Source organism: Rhipicephalus sanguineus, chromosome 3 (genome assembly GCF_013339695.2).
Source record: "Rhipicephalus sanguineus isolate Rsan-2018 chromosome 3, BIME_Rsan_1.4, whole genome shotgun sequence".
NCBI classification, from domain to species: Eukaryota; Metazoa; Arthropoda; class Arachnida; order Ixodida; family Ixodidae; genus Rhipicephalus; species Rhipicephalus sanguineus.
In genome coordinates, this window is record NC_051178.1 from 132158212 (window position 1) to 132180341 (window position 22130).

The 22130-nt window shown below is 48.3% G+C and overlaps 1 protein-coding gene across 1 annotated transcript in view; it reads left to right on the plus strand.

The window, feature by feature from the left end:
• The window catches only part of LOC119387159 (chitin synthase chs-2), a 51466-nt gene that overhangs the window by 14144 nt on the left and 15192 nt on the right, over nucleotides 1-22130 (plus strand). The window contains exons 2-4 of the mRNA XM_037654466.2: nucleotides 16196-16434; nucleotides 18290-18462; nucleotides 20930-21900. Coding sequence (XP_037510394.1) covers nucleotides 16196-16434; nucleotides 18290-18462; nucleotides 20930-21900 — 1383 coding nt within the window. The remainder of the gene's footprint in view (nucleotides 1-16195; nucleotides 16435-18289; nucleotides 18463-20929; nucleotides 21901-22130) is intronic.

Consider the following 22130-nt stretch of genomic DNA (forward strand, 5'->3'; position numbering starts at 1 on the left):
GACCACCGTGGCGGGTTAGAGAAATTCGTAAGCGAGTCGAATCGATTTATTCGACACATCAACCGCTAATAATTCTTAAATTATATTGTCCCGGCACAACGATTTTTGTTGCTCCTTTGGGAGCTTGCGCAACATGCTCTAGGCTAAAACTGGGATTCATTAAAAATAACTCTTCATTCTAATTGACACTGGAACCTCTATTAGCACTTAGAAAAATTTCAGATTATATGACCGCCCGGCTCTTGGCCGATCAGCCTGGGGGTTAGGTGCTAATCATGACAGGAAAATCATCATCATGGGTTTGCCTGACGATACGCCTATAGCGTGGTACTCCTAATGGGAACGACAAAGATTGAAGAGCTATACGCAGTCCGCGATAAATACACGAGATACTCAAAACACAGCACAACGTTTTAAAGCTGGACGTCTTGACGGAATCGCCTCTCTGGCTGAGTTAATTAAGACTTTCGAGAGGCTCTTTACATTCACGGCCCGACCAATGCAACAAAAGCAAAGGAAACCGAGCCTTCAGCGAACTCGATCGTCTCCAGCCGTCCCCAGCCCATCAATCCCACGCAACCTTAGCAAGCACAACCCCATCAGCACCCTCACCACCAATGAAGACGCGCCTGCCAGGGCCGTAGCCAAGGAGGGGGGTGCTTGAACCCCCCCCCCCCCCCCCGGAAATTTTCAATTTTGCTTGCGTATATATACACGCACACATACAAACGCACGGATGAACATACATAGAGCATGGTGGAACCTCCCCCTCCCCAAAAAAAAAAAAAAAATTCCTGGCTACGCCCCTGGCACCTTCCCTCCTTCTTCGCAGTGGTTCGTGAAAGAATTTAAAGGTTGCGCCACCTCCCCACCTGCGCTGACACTCCTCCTGAAGAAGGAATTGCGCTGGTTCCGAAACGTCGGGAAATAAACCCATTTTTTGGTTGTAGTCTTAAAGTCTTAATACCACAACGTGTACCTATACACATATGGTAATCCTGTTTAAACGGTGGTACAGAATACCACCAAAACACGGTGGCGACGTATATCTATATATGGAAGAAATGAATGGCATACCAACTCGCCCTGCCGTCATTTTTGTTTATCTGCTGGAAGCAGCTGGCGGTAGCTGCCACGTTTCTACAGTGCAACTGGCAGCGCAGCAAGCACCGTATACATAAATGTGTACCAGTTATGCGACATCCACGGACCGTCGTCCTTCTCCCTTGTGTATTTGCGCGTTCAACAAGCGCGCCGCAAGAAAACGACCGAACATCGGCACCGCTGCACGCGTTCGTCCGTCGTTCAAGGACGCTTCTGCCACTTGGACCACCACCGCGGCGGCATGCGCCTTGTCCCGGCAAGGATGTCGTTCTTGCGTAATATAAAAAAATGATTAAGGAAAGAAATAAGGGGGTAATGGGACGATCGAGGTGGCTCCACCAACCGTGTGTTTTTGTGTGTGTGTGCCTCTTCAGAACGACGTACGTATAAAAGGCCTGGCAAAGAAAGTAACGAATTGCAGCGTGAACGGAATGACTGAAAGGGGAAGGGTGAGAGGGGATCCGAGTCGAGTGCGCGGATGTTAACGACGACAAGGAGGAAGACGAGTAATGAAACCGAAGACGATGCACGGCGTGTAAGCGTCCCGCTATGCGTGGGCATGCGCGCGCGCGCGAAGTGAGAGAGATCGGCTCGGCGCCGTTATATAGGCACTTGTCCAACGAACGTGACGCCATGCGTCGCTAACGGAACGAGTCTCGCGAGCTGCCGATTGCGCTGGGACGGCGTCGACGGGGAAAACGGCTCCGCCCGCGCTCTCTGGCGTGCTCGATCTTAAACTGTACGGAATACGGTGTACTCGCGTTATGATGAAATCATTGTTTTCCGCTCCTTATCTCTCTTTACCGCACTGGTTACTACAGCTGGTGAGAGCTATAGCACATCGCGTATGCATGCCAGTACTTTTGCATAAGCGGAGTTCACGCACCGTCCCACATTGGGTGAGAAATACGCCCTCCCGTTTCTGTAGGCTCTATAGCGAGGCCTACGTACGTCCTTGTGGCAGCGGCACGTACGCAACGTGTACCGTCAGAGACAATGACAAGGTTGTCCTTAATTTCATTCCCATAATTTTCATTTGTCGGAACAGTTTGTGTCAAAAACGTTTATCCGTTCTCCCAGCACCGGCTTCTCCAAATAATCCTGTGCACTAATCGAGAAGACGCGTCTCTTCAGCTACGCATACTTACGCCCACCCTTTGCTGCATCACACTTCTTCTTCATCGTCCTCATCCTGACTAATCCCACTGCATGACAAAGGGCCTTATCCCGTTTCTCCAGTAAACGCGGCCCTGTGCTTGCTGCGACCACGTTATCTCCGCAAACTTCTTAATCTAACCTACCCACATCACTTTCCGCCTCCCCCATACAGCGCCTGCCTTCTCTTGGGGAAACCGCGGCGGTATACTTGAGGTGCAGCAACTTTAGACTTATCCGCAATTATGTCGTTTGCGGACCCGCCCAACCGAACCTATATATTAAGCGGTGAAGTTGCGTGCTCCGTTTCTCGCAGTGGCCTTTCCAGTAATGAGTTTTCCTTCTTGTCCTTATGCGCCGGTTATGTCTGCTCGCTCAAAGGAAACTAGAATGCTGCACCATAGCTAGCCCCGCCATAGAAGATACATACATACAACACCGCTAACCCGCCAACATTGATTTCGAGACTAGCACTTCCTTGTTGTCATCACAAAAACATAGGTCGATAATACCAGAGCCACAGGCTTTCATCAGTGAAGCGTTTAAGAATACGGAGCTGATTTAAGCTGATCTTCATTTTATAGCGGAGATGTGTGCGCTTGGAAATAAAACATCGAATTTTCCACCTCGTTTTCTTTTGTTATAGACCCATATCGTTAGTCAAGTTGTGGCATAGCATTGTTTCTTACTATCAGGTCGACCTAATAAGTTTTGACCATTGCACCATATTCCGCCGATAATAACAATAATTTGTGGAGTTTCACGTACCGTAATCACGATACGATTATGAGGCACTTCGTAGTGGAGGCCTCCGGAAATTTCCACCATCTGGTGTTCTTTAAGGTGCACTGACATCGCACGGTATACCTACACGGGCCTCTAGCATTTCGCCTCCATTGAAATGTGACCGTCGCGGCCGGGATTGAACACGCGACTTCCGAGTCAGCAGCAGCCGAGCACCATAACCACTGCACCACCATGGCGGACAAGGGAATGTTCGTCAGTTGTACTTCTAGGTGGGACGTGGAGCACTCCTCGAAGAGCACTCTTAGGAGTGAAATCAACTAGGGCAGCGAAGAGGGCTTGTCGGTTTGTCAAGTTTTCTTATGGGTCCAGCGTGAATAAAAACAGGGACAAAATGAAGGAAGGTACACGCACCGGTGCTCCCGACAACAGAAGTGAAGCGTTAGCGTTCTCCAAGGCTAGCTTGGTCTTGGGGACACTCATACCAGTATTGTCACAGCCTGGAAACATTACGTAAATATATTCGCTTCGTCTCTCGTCTTCGGGACTAGCACCTTCGTCGTCGCATTTTACTTCCTGCTGCGAAGCCACCCTATCAGCAAGTGGCCCTATGATTCTCTATTACACGCTCGGTGATCTTTCTATTTCGTAAGGATGTTAGCCATCAGCATTCGTGGCCACGCCGTCGGGATGGGGATTCATCCTAATAGCCGCATAGACAACACGTAGTACGTGGATTTACGCATTTTTTCTACACTGCCGTAGTCCCCATTGATCCGCCGTAACCAGATGACTGCCACAGATTTTCAAACTGCGCCATATCTCGCTCGTCTTTCGTCACGGCAGGAATGCGGACGCGACGTGTGAGCGCTCGGAACGAGATGCAAAAAATCCACACGGTCCCTTAGGCATTAGCCAAAGACGACTCGAAGGCGAAACCCATCTTTTTTTTCATCGTAATCGACTGTATTAATACCCTCCCTCTCCCCCAATGTCTTTTTAACCTAATGGGGTTTTGCCTGGAGGCATTGCGCAGCCTTTTGCCCCTCGCGTGGTTTTGCAGTGCCTACGGGATCGGCCCACCTTTGACCAAGCGACGATGTCACGTGATGACGTCATCACGTCACGTCACATTATGTGACCTTATAGTGACGTCTGCATAGTGATATGTGACGTCATAATGGCGTCATATGGTGACGTCATCATGTGATGATTTTTTGCATCCCTCGTGTTGGCGCCGCCGCCGCCGACGGTCTAGTTTCGCGTTTGATGAGGAATCAAGGCTTTCGCCTTAATAACCTCGCCCCGTTGACGGGCCACTGCCACCCTTCAGCTCGAGTTCGGATGGACGCCGCTTACGAAGTGGGCGTCCAGTGACTCTACCGCAGCTCCTCGTTAACTCGCTCGCTCGCTCCCAGTCTCGAACGGCAAGGGTGTGAATCGTCAGTGAAGAAAGGTCCTGCAAAGGTTCGCGGTGCGGCCGTCAACTTAGCAGACATGCACAGATGCTCTCAAGCAAGCAGGAGACTCAAGCGTATTTTCACTTGAACCACGCACACGCAAACATATACCCGGTATACCAAATGAAACAAAAAAAATTTACGCGGATGCGCGCAACGCGCTCAATGCGCGTGGGTTGCAAGGGAGACGAGGAGTCGACGCGACGTGTACTCCGGAGAAAAGCGCGCTCGCTGGCCACGCTGCTTCGCCGAGGCTGCCGCGCCCGGACGGTCCTTTCTTGCGTGCACATCCACCGTGTCAAACAACCGCGAAGGATCACTAATCTTTGACGGCACGGATGGCGAGATACACCGACTCTGACCATGTCCCCTCTCGCCCCTCCACTTTTCTTTCTTCTTTGCTTTTTTTGTTTATTTATTTTTTTCGAACCTCACCCGTGATGGCCGATGGTGCGCAGAAACCTCAAGCATTCTTTTTTCTTTAGTGTTATCGCCTCGGACCACTCCCTCCGTACACTGGCAGCTTTGGAATCACGCGCCTTACATCACCACTGAGCGAATTTATCGGGGGTCACATCAGTTTTGGCGTGACACAGAAAACAGCATTTCAAAATTATATAAGAAAAAATTCGGCAGATCCCACGTACCGTGGGAGTCGATGTTATGCGAAGCATGCGGCGGGTAGGTGACTGTGGCGTAACTTTTTTGCTGAGCGACACGCTACAAAATGACGCTAAAGATTTGTATAAATTTTATACGCACACATATATATATGTTGAAGAGCCGCATATGTGTTATATAACCAGTTGGGTACGGTTGGGTAACGCTACCAATAGCAACGTGGGTATTACCAATATTACAAGCGGTAAGCTGATATGTAGTGCTTATACGTGTCCCGAGAACGCACGCACGTTTCACGAACCCGTGCGCATGTGTACAAGAAGTTCTTGACAGTTCTTGAACAAGGGCATCATCACCATGATCAGTGAGCACCAGCAGCTGGTCATGACTTGTTATAGGATCCGGTCGTGATCACGGTGACGAGGGGTCCATGTGTAGTGAAGTATGTGGTATAGTAGAGCTGTTGGAATTCGGGGATGCCTCGGCCATTTCGTCGACAAATTATCTGTCGACAGAGCCGACGACATGTCGGAACCTGAAGCCACCCTTCGCGTTCGTGAGGTATAGGCCGTCGAGGTTGGTAGGCCTGGATAGTGCTACGTAGACCAACATCAGTGGATGGTGTTTGTCGTATTTGTAGACTACCTGGGCGTATGTGGCCTACGTAGCCTAGTCTACAAAGCGGCCGTCAGTCAATCTGGCATCATCCTCGGTCAGCATGAGGCCATCGCCCAGCCTCGTAAGAAATGAAGAGGACGCTGCTTCGTTCTGGCGGACTAAGTGCACTTTACTGTGCGGTGATGTGGATATCATCTGTAACTTTTGTTAATGTATTCCTCCGGGGTCGAGCAATGCTTCAGTATAGCTTGCTGAATCAAAGATAGGAATACAAACGTAATCTTTATTAGACTGCTATAAAAGCGGAGCCAACACTGGAACTACAGATGTTAATCTGATATGACGCATGTATCATATGAGTAGACATCGTAGGAGTATCATGTAGTGTGTATTGCTTTCTTGTAAAATTAGACAGCCAGCACCACAACCACAATTGACGTTGGACCGATATTACGCCTGCGTAGGCTGTTTTTCCAAACCAATGTATAGACCTGGCGTGGCTCAGTGGTAGAATATTTGATTGCCACACAGAATGCTTGGGTTCGACTCCTGCTGGGATCCTAATTTTCATTCTTTCCATTCGTTGAGTCAACGCTGCCGATGTTGGTTTTCCTTAACGCTCTAGCATTTAAGTTAAAAATGTCTGTTCTCGCCGTTCCTGAGTAGATATAAACTGTCAATCACCTGTGGCGCATACCCGTACACCGCGGCCCGTGGTAAACGGGTATGTGCCACACGTGTCTAGTGGAAAGGGTTTGACGACGCACGCGACAAGTTTTTAACGTTATTCATGCCATGACCAGGCAGTCATATTCGTCAAATCCTCTTACCCTGCCATGCCAATTTTGGTCTACACCAAGTTAAGGAGGCGATCATGAGAGCACCCAGACGTAGGCGGCTAGATAGATAGATAGATAGATAGATAGATAGATAGATAGATAGATAGATACGTAGATAGAAACGCTCAAAGTGCCAGAGGTTCGCTAAGAAATGCTTCGCATTTAAAAAAAGCTAGAACGAGGCTGTGAAGGAATGCATATGGATAGCAGCAGACGAATGAGCAGAGGAGAACCGAATATGTTGTGAGCGAGCGCGTTGAGCGTACGAGTGAGTGTGCGAATTTGGAGAGTGCCTGCTGTCCAGCGAGTTCTGGGAGCGAACGATTCAGTTCTGAGCCACTGTTCTAAACGAAATAACTGAGAACGAGTTACTGGTCGACGCCTTCCCCCTCGTGTTATTGTATACGCTCCTCCTCTCGACGTGGCTCTATGTTCGAAACATGGAAGGTAGCGCCGCTCATCGCCAACAGAGAATAACTCGCTCCTCCGACAGTTTCTGGGATATCTGAATCGTGCTATAGCGGCGTTAAACCATGGACACTGCAGTGGAGCGCACGAACAACTTCTTATCGCGGGAATTTGCGAGGAACTCTACACTGAGGCTCAGTATACTCATTTCTTGGGCGACACGATGACCTCAACGCAGAGGCTGTATGGTAGCTGAAGAATTGATGAAGCAACAAACATGGCACGATATAAAGAATCAGTAGACAATTTGTTTTCCCCGTTTGGAAAACTAAGCAACTTTTATGACTCATAGATCTATCTATCTATCTATCTATCTATCTATCTATCTATCTATCTATCTATCTATCTATCTATCTATCTATCTATCTCTATCTATCTATCTATCTATCTATATCTATCTATCTATCTATCTATCTATCTATCTATCTATCTATCTATCTATCTATCTATCTATCTATCTATCTATCTATCTATCTATCTATCTATCTATCTATCTATCTATCTATCTATCTATCTATCTATCTATCTATCTATCTATCTATCTATCTATCTATCTATCTATGTGTCCGCTCCCCTGTCTGTCTGCTGATCTCCCCTGATTTCTATAGATCGGCTAGAGCAGCTTCAAGTGAGCCGCATGTAATTAAAATAAATCAGCTCTCACGTGAAAGCTGCATGGCAACTACATTTTCAGTTCAAGGTCGGTTATGTTCGCGTAAGCTCATAGCATATTCAAAACACGCTCGCTTTCCTCCGAGAAGAATTTAAAAAAAAAAGATTTTTTTTTTAGCCTGTGACTCATCCTTGCAATTAAATGAGTTTGCTTTCGACATTGTAACGTCGTGTTGAAATGAACGTGTCATGACAATGCGGTCACTTTTATTGCAGCGGTCAAGTTTTGATATTACACTGCATAATTTTATTGAATAAATGTTTCCTAAAAACGACAACTCTGTTGCCGCGTATCCGGTGGCAGCGTTGCTGCGCTTTACTGAGAAAGAGTGTGCACGCGACCACCACTTATGGAGCCATACTTTTATGGGAGTGCGAAGTCCGCATCGCCCATGCGAACATGCGCTCAGCGCTGCGTCGCCCGCAGTGTTATCAGCGGGAATAACATAAAAATGAGTTCTCTGCTGAGGTCTGAATGTCGGCCTATCGCCAATATCTCTGTGCATTTAAATTTTACGCACCGCCTCCCTCTTATCGAGTCTTTGCCGCCCGCGTACGAAACCCGGGCAACCGCAGGCGTTAATAAGTTGCACTCGAAATGTTTACGACGCTTCTAGGTGCGGCGAACCCTACACGACAAAGCTGGGCGCGGTGTAGTACACATCACCATGAAAGGGAACGACTCTATAAAATTCCTCAGACGACCGGCTCCTTTTAGAAGACGGCCTTGAAGATTAGATAATGGGGCGGCGAGCGAGCCGTATACCGTATAGGAACTATCCGAAGGAACTTCGGCCCGCCCAAGCGGTATGTACGGGTCGTTACGCGAACATCACACGATGCATTCGCGCTTGGCAAAACGACCGCTTAACGATTATAGAGAAGCACCCCTACTGGCGTCACCGAGGGAACAACGCTCGTTTGACCAGCGCTGCCTCGGTAACGCCTGAAGAATGGAGACGAGCAGTTGCATGCTGCGGCAGTTGTATAATGCTGCGCGAGGCAAGATATTGCAGTTCGCCAGGTATATAGCTACATTCCCCGTATAGGTGCTAAAAAACTTATTTTATCGCGGACGATTAGCGTTAATGAAATTCCAACGCAAATTCTTGACAGACTGTTTTGGGATTCACGAAATGCAGACCTAGATTTACGTATACAAGGACACGCGCATGCAACGCGAACAACTAATGTTTGTTAGATTGTCGCACGCGTACGAATAATTTATCACAAACGGGTGAGTATGCACATGCCCCTGCCCTGTAAGATAAAAAACGAAACATACTGGTCACAGAGACATGCTCATTGAAGAAGTTGCCACCATATTTAACATTATGCCCTATAGCACTAAAGTGTGTGCTTTCAGTATTATACCGGATTTTTGAAACTGTCTTTCGTCTGCACGCTTTTAGCAGTAGATGAAACCAATAGCATCGGCAAAACACTTTATTGGGGCAGCCAGTCTTAAGCTATAGCATCTATAGCTAGCATTTATCTTTTTGTGTTCGTGCATTTATCCTGCCTCTGGTAGGTACCTGTCCTGCTTGGACCCGTTCTCGGTCTGCAGTACGAAATAAATAAAATAAATAAAAGAAAATAAAAACGAGACGCTTGGAGTGATCTCATGGGCGTACTACGCGATGGCGGCAGCTCGTAGCGGAGGTCTCCCCCTTTGTCCGGTCGTGGCGGCGGCGTTCATACGACCTTATCTCGCGATAACAGGGGCAAAAAAATCTTGCGCGGATTGTCTCACGGCGGCGCAGGCACACGTGACGCACGGTGTTGGGCTCGCCGCAGTACTCCGTTTTCTTGACGGGCGCGGTTGAATGTGGCGACTGTATGCGATGTCGCAACCGTATCATCGGCCTCGAGAATGTGCGTGGCATGCGGCAACAGCTGCTCAGGCATTTTCAGTGTCATTGGCTTCGATAGCGTGTGGTATTGTATCATTGACTTAGATAACGCTGGTATTGATTGGGATAGTGCGGGTACGCCGATAGCAGGAGTCCAGGTTTAGGACGCTATCTTCTCCTCTAAAGGTCAATGAAAGATACACCACGCAAGGCATTGGACACTGGAGAAGGCAGCACAACGTCGCAGGAAGAACTGCAGTCACGATTACGGCGGTTGTTTACACGCAAGTTTAGAAGATTAGTTACGAAAGAGGGTGAGACAGCCATAATGAGAGCTTATAATGATTCGGACGATGCCAGGAACGTCAATGTAAAGAAAGACTCTTTCTCCCTCTTTTTGGTATTACACGCGCAGGTGCTCACGCACAGGGAGAGGGGAGTGCGTGAGAAAGACGATTGCACAGACTTACACAAAAAGAAATGTATTCGAAAGAGCGCTCACGTACGCAACCGACTTGCTCTCCATCGAATCGAAGCAAACTGGAAATTTTATAAACCCGGTCTGGGCATATCATGTTCAGCCAGATGATAGGCAAACGGATAAGCGCATGCACTGTGCGGCGAGGGGGGCCCTCGACCACGTAATCTGGGAGTGCGATAGCTGCCCTGGGTTTAAATCAAATATAAGTTGTCGAGAGGCCTGGGAAGCCCCGCTGCGGAGCGAGGACCCTGCTTCACGGCAACGAGCATATCCGCCTGGCGCAAGAAGCCGCGAAGAGTCAAGACCTCTTTGTCTTCTTCTAATCGCGGAGGTGCCGGACCCCGTCACCTAGGCCTGCGTGCCGGGGAAGGGGGCCTCCTTATTTGTTATTTGGCGGAAAATAAAGTTGCTATCATGATCATCATCATCGTCATCATAATCGAAAGAACGCTTGCTTATATAGTTGTAAGGCGAGCAGACTGTCGCATTCGTTGCGCCACGCCAACAATGAAAACAATGTAGGTAGAACAAAGCGCATGACGAACCTCTGATTCCGACAATTGAATTATGTTCCAGCCAACTACAACTCAGGTGAAGAAACGATAAAACGCGAGTGCTAAACGCATGCATTATCTAACTAGACTCGGTGTTTTCGGCGTGAGGCGTATATTCTATAGTATACGGTTCACGAGAGAGTGACAAAGTACCAAGTGATAAACGAGAAATGATAGACGTGATAAGAGAGGTAAGCGAAACCGGCGGCAAGGCGCCAATGACAGGTTGCATAAGAAATAGAAGCAGAGGCCGCTGCTCTCGAAAGAAAGTATTTATCGAAACACAAATTATACAAGCGACGTCACGTCTTTCTGCCCGATCAATAAAAGACAGCGGCAACACTTCGTCTGTGAATATTATTCCGGAAATGTTCTGCTCGTATAGATGTGCACTTGGAAGGCACGCCGTCGTCTTGGTATTGCTATTCACATATCGCGTCGTGTACGCACATCAGAAGTATTGTTAGGTCTGTTTAGCTCAAGTTATAAGTTAGGCTACATAGGCTCGGTTAGGTTAGGTCAGATTAGGTTGGGGTTAGCTCGGCTAGGTTAGGTGATGTCACCCGATAATATTTGAGAATAAGCTAGGTGATTTTAGAATAGGCTCGATGAACAACCGCCACTTAACTCCAAATAGAATTCTAGACCTGGGGTGGCGACAGATATGTGATGTTGACGCTGGTAACGCCTGCCTTGATAACTACTTACGCAGATACACGTACGAGATAACCAGATGTCTGTAGTAGACGTGTATTGGCGCCTTGCTTTATGGGCGCTTCCTGTTCTTAACTGCGCGTCGCATTTCCATAATACCAAAATGCCTCCTCCACGTATTGTCAGATTGCATGGCAGCAAACTTGCCCATCATAGTGTGCTTGTCTGTCCTACCTTTTTTTTATTATTATTATCGTCTCCCACAACTAGCGGTTTCATGAAACACCTGTTCTTCCCGCGCTGCATGCTATACAGGAATTAATCTCGAAAAGCAACGCAGTCTCTCTCAACGAGCTAGGCTACCCACTGTATCCTCCCCCCCCCCCCCCCACTTGTTTTCCATAGTGCGAAAAAAAAAGGATAAAATGGCGCTCCAAGATAGTCGTTGTCGTCGTTTTTGGCGCCAAGGCGACGAGTAAAACCCGTCGAGTCGATTGAAACGCCGCGAGCGCCCTGCCCGCTCCATTCAAACAGGGCCCTCGCTGCAAACTCCTAACAGACCGATGTAATCGAGGCTTCAGACGACATAGAAAAGGAGCAACAAAAGAGCCCGCAGTCGGGTTTGCAGTATACTACAAGACGCCCGGCTTCTCAGTCGCTGCTTCTCAAGGTAGCCCAGAAGGTCCGGCGAGGCGAACCGGTCGGCAAGCGATTCGAATCGAGGTCAGCCGATCCAGTCCGCTATGCGACGTCGCGACCTACGGCGATTCGTGCGGGAGTTAAGGGGAGAGAGTGAATGTGAAAGGATGGAGAGTACAACACGAAGAAGAGAGAGAGGAGGCGCGTTTGAGCGAATTGTAAGCACCTCAGGAAGCGAGCGTGTTGGTAAAAGTGTTCCAAGTATGACCGAGCGTACATAACTGCAGGCTCGCTGACGCGCCTTGATGTAGCGGGCGCCCAACCCTTCCGTTTTATGCGTTATAGATATAACGGCGCGCATGCCTAACGTGTGTAACACTTATATATAAAATACCGGTCTCCATCCGGTTCGACGGAGGTGCGCCTCCCACGGAACCGTTGCGTTATACTTCGCAAGCTCCCCGCCCTAGATGTGATCGGCAGGGTTATAAACAAGCTCCGGTTATGCGCTCGCATTCTTACAAGCACATCAGGAAGGTTCGTTCATAGCTGATGGGACAGTAATTGGCCCCGACGACAGGTAGAACACTCCCTCGCCCCGACACACACACACACACACACACACACACACACACACACACACACACACACACACACACACACACACACACACACACACACACACACACACACACACACACACACACACACACACACACACACACACACACCACACACACACACACACACACACACACACACACACACACCACACACACACACACACACACACACACACACACACACACACACACACACACACACACACACACACACACACACACACACACACACACACACACACACACACACACACACACACACACACACACACACACACACACACACACACACACACACACACACACACACACACACACACACACACACACACACACATGGAAATAGAACTTTCTGAATGAGGGGGCCAGTCAAGTTGCGACAGGCAGCCTCTTTTCCCCCATCCCGCCAAACCTATGCGTACCCTTGTGCACCTGCCATGTGGTTAAATGAACTCAGAACTCAGAGCAGACGTTCAAGCCGACTAACATAGTTATTACAACTGATAGCATGATTATTTTACATTTTGAAATAAAGAAACGCATAAGATTAATCGAATGTAACTAAAGGTTATTACGTCGCGTGCTTATACACAAGCGAAAAGAAAACCGCGAAATTATTTTTTCGGCCTAAAATTTTGTTCAGTACCTAGAGCTTTCGTTTGTTTCAGTTTGTGTGTGTCGTTCGACAAGAAAATAAAGAATACCTTCAGAGCCACTTAAGAGCCGTTCACTTTCCCTTATATAGAAGCGAAATAACCTGTCAAACGCATATATAACGTTTGTTTCGATTAAGCTTTCATGAAAAAAAAAATATATGGCAAACACCAGCACGACTATGTATACGTCCGCTTGAACCGCTATTCAGCTGTCAAACTTAATTTCGCCCATTCAAGCAAGTGTCTCTCAAATATCTCGATGACTCACGCCGCCGCTTAGAGCTCGAGGAATGTCGGTTGACAAGGGCGCCAGATGCGGCGACATCTGCAGAGTTAACTTTTCGAGTGCCTATGTGTACATTCCATATAGTACAGTAAATATAGAAAAGGAGGCGCCGGTTTCTTTAGTATAAGTCGCCACCGATCGGAGCTTTCCGAGTCACACATACGCATCTCTGTTCCTTTTGACGCCGAGATGACATGTGCGCCGTGCGCGGCCCTGTCTGGTCAGCGTTTCTGCTGCCGCTGTTGCTGATGCTCGCGTCGTGACCCAGAGACACACACACGTGAGTGCGCGGAGGTCTGTGCTCACGAAACTCCATAAGCTGCTATACTATAGACAGCGCGTGAGGCAGCTGCCAAGCGGCCCCGCGCGGTCCGTAATTAACTGGCGCTAAAAAGAAGCCCCATACCGCGACACGGCCGTGTACGTCGCCACTAGCCGACCGCGTCGTCGCACTACGATGCCCGCTCCACTTCTCTCACGGGTGCCAGCCGAAACACGAAGCGACTGCCGCGCCTAAGAAGACCCACTGCTTCTTTCTTTCTTCTTTCTTCTTTCTTTCTTTCTTTCTTTCTGTCTTTCTTCTTTCTTTCTTTCTTTCTTTCTTTCTTTCTTTCTTTCTTTCTTTCTTTCTTTCTTTCTTTCTTTCTTTCTTTCTTTCTTCTTTCTTCTTTCTTTCTCATCATCACGTCTTCCTCGCCCCGACAAAGCCTACGGACCGCTCTTGTTCATTGCAGTGTCCCACTTCGGCCAAGCGGCGCGCGACACGCGGTAGGACCTGTCACAAAAGGACTCGCTGTCGTTGCCGAGCCAGCCACCGCGCAGCGCTCGCATGCGAGCCGCGTTTTCATAGAGCGAGCCGTGTTGCAGTCCCGAGAGTGAAACTGAGGACGCTCATTGTTGTTTTGTGTCCCTCTCAAGATAAACCGTCGTCGGCGACGTCGCCGTACAGTGACGCACACGCGGTACGAGCGTTGAAAACGGTGCTATAAACTAGAGCGCGGGCTCTGTCAACCAAACTGCCGGCCTTCCCCTTCCTCATTGTGTGCTTTGCCTAGGTCATTGTCTCTGTCGGTTTGCTCTCGCGCACGAAACAGTCGGATGGTGACAGTCCCCGTTAACAGTGGCGGTGCCCAACACCGCAAAACTTACACTGCAGATGGTGGCGCGGGTAGCAATGTTTGGTGTCCGGGCGATAAGCTGCGAACCATGACCTTTATAAGTCTATGGCAAATACGCCGTTGACAGGTGGGAATACCTCGCGGGAAACAACTACGCGAAAGTAGTACAGGATTGGGCACGTCGACAGTTGTGTACGCACGAGACCGTGCTAAATTTAAGCGCGATAAGGAGGCGTGAAGTGTTGTGACATATTGTTGACGTACTCGAGACAACGCAAAAGAGGTTAATGACCTTGCATTTGTTTCCGAAAGCGCGCGTCATACTAAAGCATCTCAACCATCCCGCAGTGTTTGGAAGTTGATTGAAACCCTACTAAATAAAAGGAGTGAGAATGTTTTATTACATATAAGTGGTTATGGTGCTCGACTGCTGACCCGAAGGTAGCGGGATCGAATCCCATCCGCGGCGGCCGCATTTTCGGTGGCGGAGAAAAGGCTTGAGGCCCATGTACTTAGATTTAGGTGCACCATGAAGAATCCCAGGGGGTCGAAATTTCCGGAGCCCTGCAGTACGGCGTCCCTCATAATCATATCGCGCTTTTGGGACGTTAAACCCCATCAATTATTATAGTTTTATTGTTGCCTTGTATCAGTAACATTCACCATACAATTGAACCCAGCATCCCGTAATCTGGACACTGGAGAGGCATAACCACGGAGCCTTGACGATGGATTGAAGTGCACTTCACGTTTCACGTGCGCCGTGGCCGAAGCCATGAGTAATAGCGTACCTGCCCCAACGCACTGCAATGATCAGTTGGACACACAATCGTATTGATAAAAAAAAAAACGCACAATACGAACGTGCGAAAAAACAAAAACAACTGACATCCCAGACCAAAAATTCCATGCACACGTGCCCGAATGTGCAAGAGTTCATCCACAGAAACTGAATGTCTCATGAAGCTGCTCGGCACACGCGAGTTTAAATGTTACTATGCATTCTTGCCACTCAAGCTCACGCTGCTAAGTGCCCAAACAAATGAGAGTTTGCCTGTCTAGCGAAAACATTACATACATTCCTTCTCCTCCTTCCTTCTCTTCTACACGAACAAGGTCCCTAGGTGGACCCATTTCCTAGTGCAATGCCCTGTAACTCGAGTTTAGCAGCATTGACGAATGATAGTTCAGTCGCTCAGGAATGCCTGAGCTACTGCATCTAGATAGTACGTGCGAGAATCGACAGATCATCGCGTATGAGAACAATAGCCCCACGCCAAGAAAAGTCATAAATTCGCTTTCTTTGTTTTCTTTTGCGGACGCGTTTTCTAATATATGTAAAATGCATCCATTCCCGCACGCGTACAAATGTCGAAAGCGTTGTACACTCCCTGGCCCCAATGTATTTCCTCATCTCTTTGTCTCAGCTCTATAAAGGAGCAAGTAAAAGTGATTTAAACCTCGTTACTGTGCACGCTTTCTAAAATCGTCGCTTGTTCTTCCCTTTATAGTCTTGGTTTATTCCGTAGAATAAAAAAGAATGTGGCTCAGCTTTGGCTATCGCTTATAGAAAAACCACGATGTCGTCGCTGACGCATGCATCCAGTCGGTGCTTTTCTTACGCCACTTGGTCTTCTTCCTCGTGCGCAGCCGTCGGAACAGCCAGGACAACAAAGGATGGGACGTGTTCGTGGTGACCCCGAACGCCGAGGAGGACGAGACCATCAACTCCAAGTGGGTGGACATCACCCTCAAAGTGCTCAAGGTGGTCACCTACTTCATCACCTTCGGCTTGGTGCTCTCCTCGGCCGCTGTCTCCAAGGCAACGCTGCTCTTCATCGTCTCCCACATCGCAAAGAGAACGGTGCCCGTCTGCAGAAACGGCCTCGGTACGTGGCGAACACGCCAACGCAACGTACGGCTTCGACCCGGTGCACGGGCGCGATATAGAGGGGAGGGTGGGTTCGGGCGTCCTGACCTCCCCTCCCTCTCAATTTTTGAATTTATATGCCGAGTATGGGTGTTGATGCCACATACTCAAGTTATAGCTATCAGACTTACCATTAGCTGGCTCCCCTCCACCCCATCTCCCCTTCCATCTTCGGAAAAATCCTGAATCCGCCCCTTATCCGGTGCTCCTCCTATCCGCCCATCATGTGTTTATAAGACAGCGTATAGACTTTCTCTCATAGAATGAAGACTAAGGTGTGAGCAAAGTCAAAAGAGGGCCAGGTGTACCGTGTTAAAACCACGAATGAAAGATAGAGCCTTCTACTAGTTCGTCTTACCACTTAATGGACCACCGAGAAATCAAGACAAAGCACCTTCCCACCTTGATGCTAGCCTGGATTCGCTTCTGTTCTGCATGTGCAACCACCAAAGAAAATTCGGTATCCTGGAGAGGTAGCCGTGAGAATCTGCGCATGTGGTGCCAACCTATGACTCTGAGTTTAAACAGCGTTCACATAACTACTATTGCGATGGCGAACTGTAATAATTATTGCTGGACAAGAAGGGAAATCTGGGCTAGTTGGTTATAGTTCATTTTCGATCAGCTTACAGCGCAAAAAAAAAAAAGAAAGACGAGGACGCAGACCAAGGATGTGACGACACGAGCGCTGCCTCTCAACTAAAGTTTATTGGAAGGAAGGTCACGAATAAATACATACAGAGGCCAACCAGCTATCGACCGAGCAACTGCCTTCCAATAAACTTTAGTTGAAAGTGAGCGCTCATGTCGTCACATCCTTGGTCTGCGTCCTCGTCCTTTTATTGCGCTGACTGCTGGGGTTTAACGTCCCAGAATGACGATATCGTTATGAGGGACGCTTCGGAAATTTCTACCACCTGGGGTTCATTAACGTGCACCTAAATCTAAGTACACGGCCCTAAGACATTTTCGCCTCCATTGGGAATGCGGCCGCCGCTGCCGAGATTCGATCCCGCGACCTTCGGGTCAGCAGTCGAGCATCATAACCACAGGACCACCGCGACGAGATGATGGCAGACTGTGTGCTGCCTATAGTGTCTGCGGAAAAGCTGTCGATAGCATTATATACAATAATTAACGAGTGGTTTAATTACTTATTCTACTACGATAGTCGTGCAACACAAAAAAATTCCAAAGCTCCACTGTGGCCGCAGAGCAAATCGTCATAAGGTCTCGCGATCAGCGCTGGTGATGACGTGTAGAAGTCGTTGTATCCGTATTCTCCGAATAGTAGTAACACGTGTACGGATAAGCAAAAGTTACAGTCCTAATTTCACTTTCATGACCTCGATGTGACACCGAAATAAAAAAAAAACCTGGGTCATCATAACGAATAGACTGGTATATATATATACTTGATAAACAAACGAAGTAAAGATGGGTGAAAAGAAAAGCTAATGCGTGACTGCGCTTATTGTGGAGCAAAAAGCCGAAATACTAGGGGCTAAAGCTTTTCATCGATAATGTTCACTAAGGCTGTAAGTAAAAAAAAAAGTAGTTATAGGATCAAAACATGCAGACGTGAGTACAGCCTTGAGGTCACATATAATTTCTTCATAGGACAGTGTAGACGTTGGACATATCGGCTTGGATTATAAGAGAAGCATTAAAAAAAGAAACGTGTCACTGCAGAATTATACATGACATTGAGGCAAGCCGTAAATGTTAGGTGCATAAAGCAAATGATGCTGCTGAACATTTTTTTTAAACAGTTTGTGCAGAAATAGCTTACACATTCTTTTCCTTTGTTACAGCTGTCGAACGTGACAAGGACCACGAAGCAACAATATCGGACATCGAAAAAATTGCCTGGCTCTGGGTTCTCTTCTTCATACTCATAATCCCCGAGCTGTTCACGCTCTTCCGAAGCAGCAGGATATGCGTCTTCAAATCCTACCGACGGCCGGACAAAAGCACATTCTTCACAGTAAGTATATTACGCCTGTCTGTCGTAGAAGGCGAACGATAAACTGGGTGTCATATTTTCGAAAGCACAGCGGATGCGCCGTATCGCACGAACACTCTCACGCCGTTGAAATCGCTGTCTACCACGGTCGCTTGAAAGGCACATGACGTGACAAAAGTTTTCTCGACTTCTTCGAGCATTACTAACCAGGGCTTGCTTATCACAGTCCTCTATTGCAGTCATGGGCTTGCACATTGTGGTGGCAAGGGAAGGGGGGGGGAGGGGGAAGCCGTTCTCTCGTAGTCATCTAAGTGGGGCGCCAAGCAACGCCATATCTTTATTCACTCGAACCTATCTTGCCATTGTGCAATGTGCAGGGCTATGACCATGCAGGTTTTTGACGAAAATGGCGGCTGATTGACGTTGCATTTCAAGAATGGCTTACTTCCCACCTTTCCGCCCCAGAAAGTCGGGGACCAGAGGCAGGCCCGTTATGAGCAGCACGTCATTGCTTCATTTGCACTTCTGCCTGGATTGCAAAGCTTGTTAACGCGATAGCGTTAAAGAGCTCGTTTCGCAGAAATTCCGGTGTCGGTGTCGGCGTCGGCGTCATGGTTGTGAGCGAAAAATTAGCGTTGCCCGTGAGAGAAAATTCGAGATAGATGCAAATAAATAAATAATAAAAAAAAAGTCTTCGGTCCGAGTGAGAATCCTAACCAGGCCTCCTGCGTGGCAAGCAGGTGTTCGACCACGGAGCCACGCCAGTGCTTGAAACTGCTTCGTAAAAAAAAAAAAAAAAAACATGCTATAAGAATGCCATGTACTGACAGGAGTCTCCTTAACATATGTAACATTGCGTGGCAGAATCGTAGAATCGCACCAGGCGTCAAAACATGTGAATTGGGCAACGAGTGGGTGGTTTAAAGGTGCCTGCCCACCATTACAAAGTGTACAGCTTCACTGGTGCACGTGGCACCTTACGGTCGCGTAGCGGGCACTTCACCAATTTGCAAAAGGAAGAATTACGGCGTAGTGGGCACTTCACAACTGCACTTGCAGTAGGCATTCTAGGATAGTTGCAAGAACCAACTATGCCCTCCTGCTACACAAGAGAGAAAGAGAGAAAAAGCGGCAATAAAAATCATGAACGTGCCTAGGCTTTGTCTAATAATGGAAGGGCCTATATATACAGAAGAACGTGCGGCTGTTGTGGGTGTCATGAGAAAAACAAGTGCACCTGTTATCCTCGACATGACCTCCGCCACGTTATCTCTCTTTCGAAACCACTTGAAAACGGTTCAACTGGAGAACGCTTTCACGGGTAAAAACTTCCGTAACCGTGACGGTATCCATCGCGGCTGCGAACTGCAGTTCTTCAAGCGCACCGTACCTCTACCTTACTTTCACTTATTCGCATTTACTCTGTCTCGCTGAGTGGCCAGCATATCGACTAATATGACACGCACAAAAACGCGACTGGCACATAAGAAATAAATACAGCAAAGTAAAAAAAAATATTAGGCTGAAACAAAGGAATTTGCTGTTTACAGAGTGGTAATAGGTTAATGAAGAAAGGAAGGAACAGGAGAGAGAGAAAAGGCAGGGCTGTTAACCAGTCTAGAAAAAACTGGTATGCTAACCTACACTGGGAAAAGGTATAGGGAGTTAGAAAGTTAGAAGTAGAGAGAAAGAAGGATATGGGGAGCACACATACACACACAAAGTCACACTCCTCACAGTCCCATTATCGCTGTTGGTCTATAACCGCAGGTGCAAGTCTGTTGTCTATAGGTTAAAGAGACAAATGTACGCAAAGTAGCAAAATTATGAAGGGCACAAACGCACATTGCAGAAAGAAACCTAGCCGTTTGCTCATAGAACTGTTCGCTAAGGAGGTCACGAATTCGTTATTTACGTTAGTATGTATACTAATAAGCTGTTTTTCTGAAGATGTCAGGCTTAGAAGGAGGTAATTCGGTCGCCATTGATAGACCGATCTCACACTGCGCTTATGCAACGTCTAGAAGTTACAGGACTTATAAAGAGGTATACGCCTTCAACTACAGCGTCGTCAAGTGTTTCATGCACAACGTCGCTTAGATCTTGGGGGGCTCTACTCCTCTGGAACAAACTGACGTCACTTTACTTGTCCCGTGCAGCTTCAAACACCAAAATGAATACTTTTTTATCCATTTGCTGCGATTGACTTGTTGGGTTACTGCTTTACTTACGCGTAATTTTTGGTCCAGCTTCAATGGTTGTGCCGAAATGCTGTGGACATTTCTGTATTTTTACCACCTGATTCTTGGTCAAGCATCTGAGCGAATCATTGTCTTAGAAAGACAGAACAAAAATTAGAGAGGCACAGCCTAGCCTGTACGAGAGAGAAAGAAATGACCTTTATTTTTGATCAGGCTCCTTGTACTTCAGCCCGGACAGTAAAAAAATATTGTGAACGCGTTCCCGAAAACGTTTTAACGCTTCGCAGGTGTTCCTCATGGAGACGTTGCACACGGTCGGGCTCTGTATGCTCGTCTTCGTCGTCCTGCCCGACTTGGACGTGGTCAAGGGTGCCATGCTTACCAACTGCGTCTGCTTCGTGCCGGGCTTCTTCAGCATGCTGTCTCACTACAAGGGCGAGAGCAAACGATTCGCCAAACTCACCCTGGACGCGCTCAGCTTGCTGGCTCAGGCGACCGGCTTCGTTATCTGGCCCTGGGTAGTGACCGGACCACGCACGTGGGCCGTGCCGATCGCCGTGTTTCTCACGTCGTTCCGCTGGTGGGAGAACTACGTGGATCGGCGTTCTCCCATTCGGTTCGTCTCCAGGCTGGCCGAGATGAAGGATGACTTGAGGAAGAGCCGCTACTTCACCTACATCTTCGTCTCCTGCTGGAAGATTCTGGTCATACTCAGCTGCATGCTGGGCTTCATGACCCTGACCCAGGAAAACGTGCTCACCATATTCCGCAACTTCGCCTCCGGTTTCCACACCCACAAGATCAACGTTGTCCAGGTGCGACGTCAGACGCTGGGCGACCTTCCTGACCTGCCCACGGCAAGCCCGCTGGACGACGACGTGACCATAACGGCCAGCGAGTGGACACCCATCTTCGTCGCGGCCATCCAGGTCTTCTCCAGTCTTCTCTGCTACGTGTCGGCGAAGTTCGCCTGCAAGATCTGCATCCAGGGCTTCAGCTTTGCCTTCCCCGTGAGCTTGACCATTCCGGTGTCGATATCGCTGCTTATCGCGGCTTGCGGCATGCGCACGGAGGACGTGTGCTTCTTCGAGAGCTACGTGCCCAAGTATCTCTTCTGGAGGTGTCCAGCCGGAGAGTTCTTTCAAGAGTTCATCACTACTCAGCACGCCTGGATATGGCTCGCCTGGCTGCTGTCGCAGACCTGGATAGCGGTGCACATCTGGATGCCAAAGTGCGAGAGGCTCGCCTCAACTGAAAAGTGAGTCACGTATCTCGATACGAGCACGGTGCAGTCCACTCGTAACATCTGATTAGCGTCCTTGCATAAGCGTCACGGATGTACTTCGCGGGGCGAATGTCATCGCTGCGTCACAGCTGCCGAGTAAGGATTCTGAATAAATTGTTCTGAAAAACGCCACGTGAACATAGAAAGTAATGTTCTGTTGTAAGTCTAGGAAATCAAACACGGTTACACAGCGAAATGGGTGC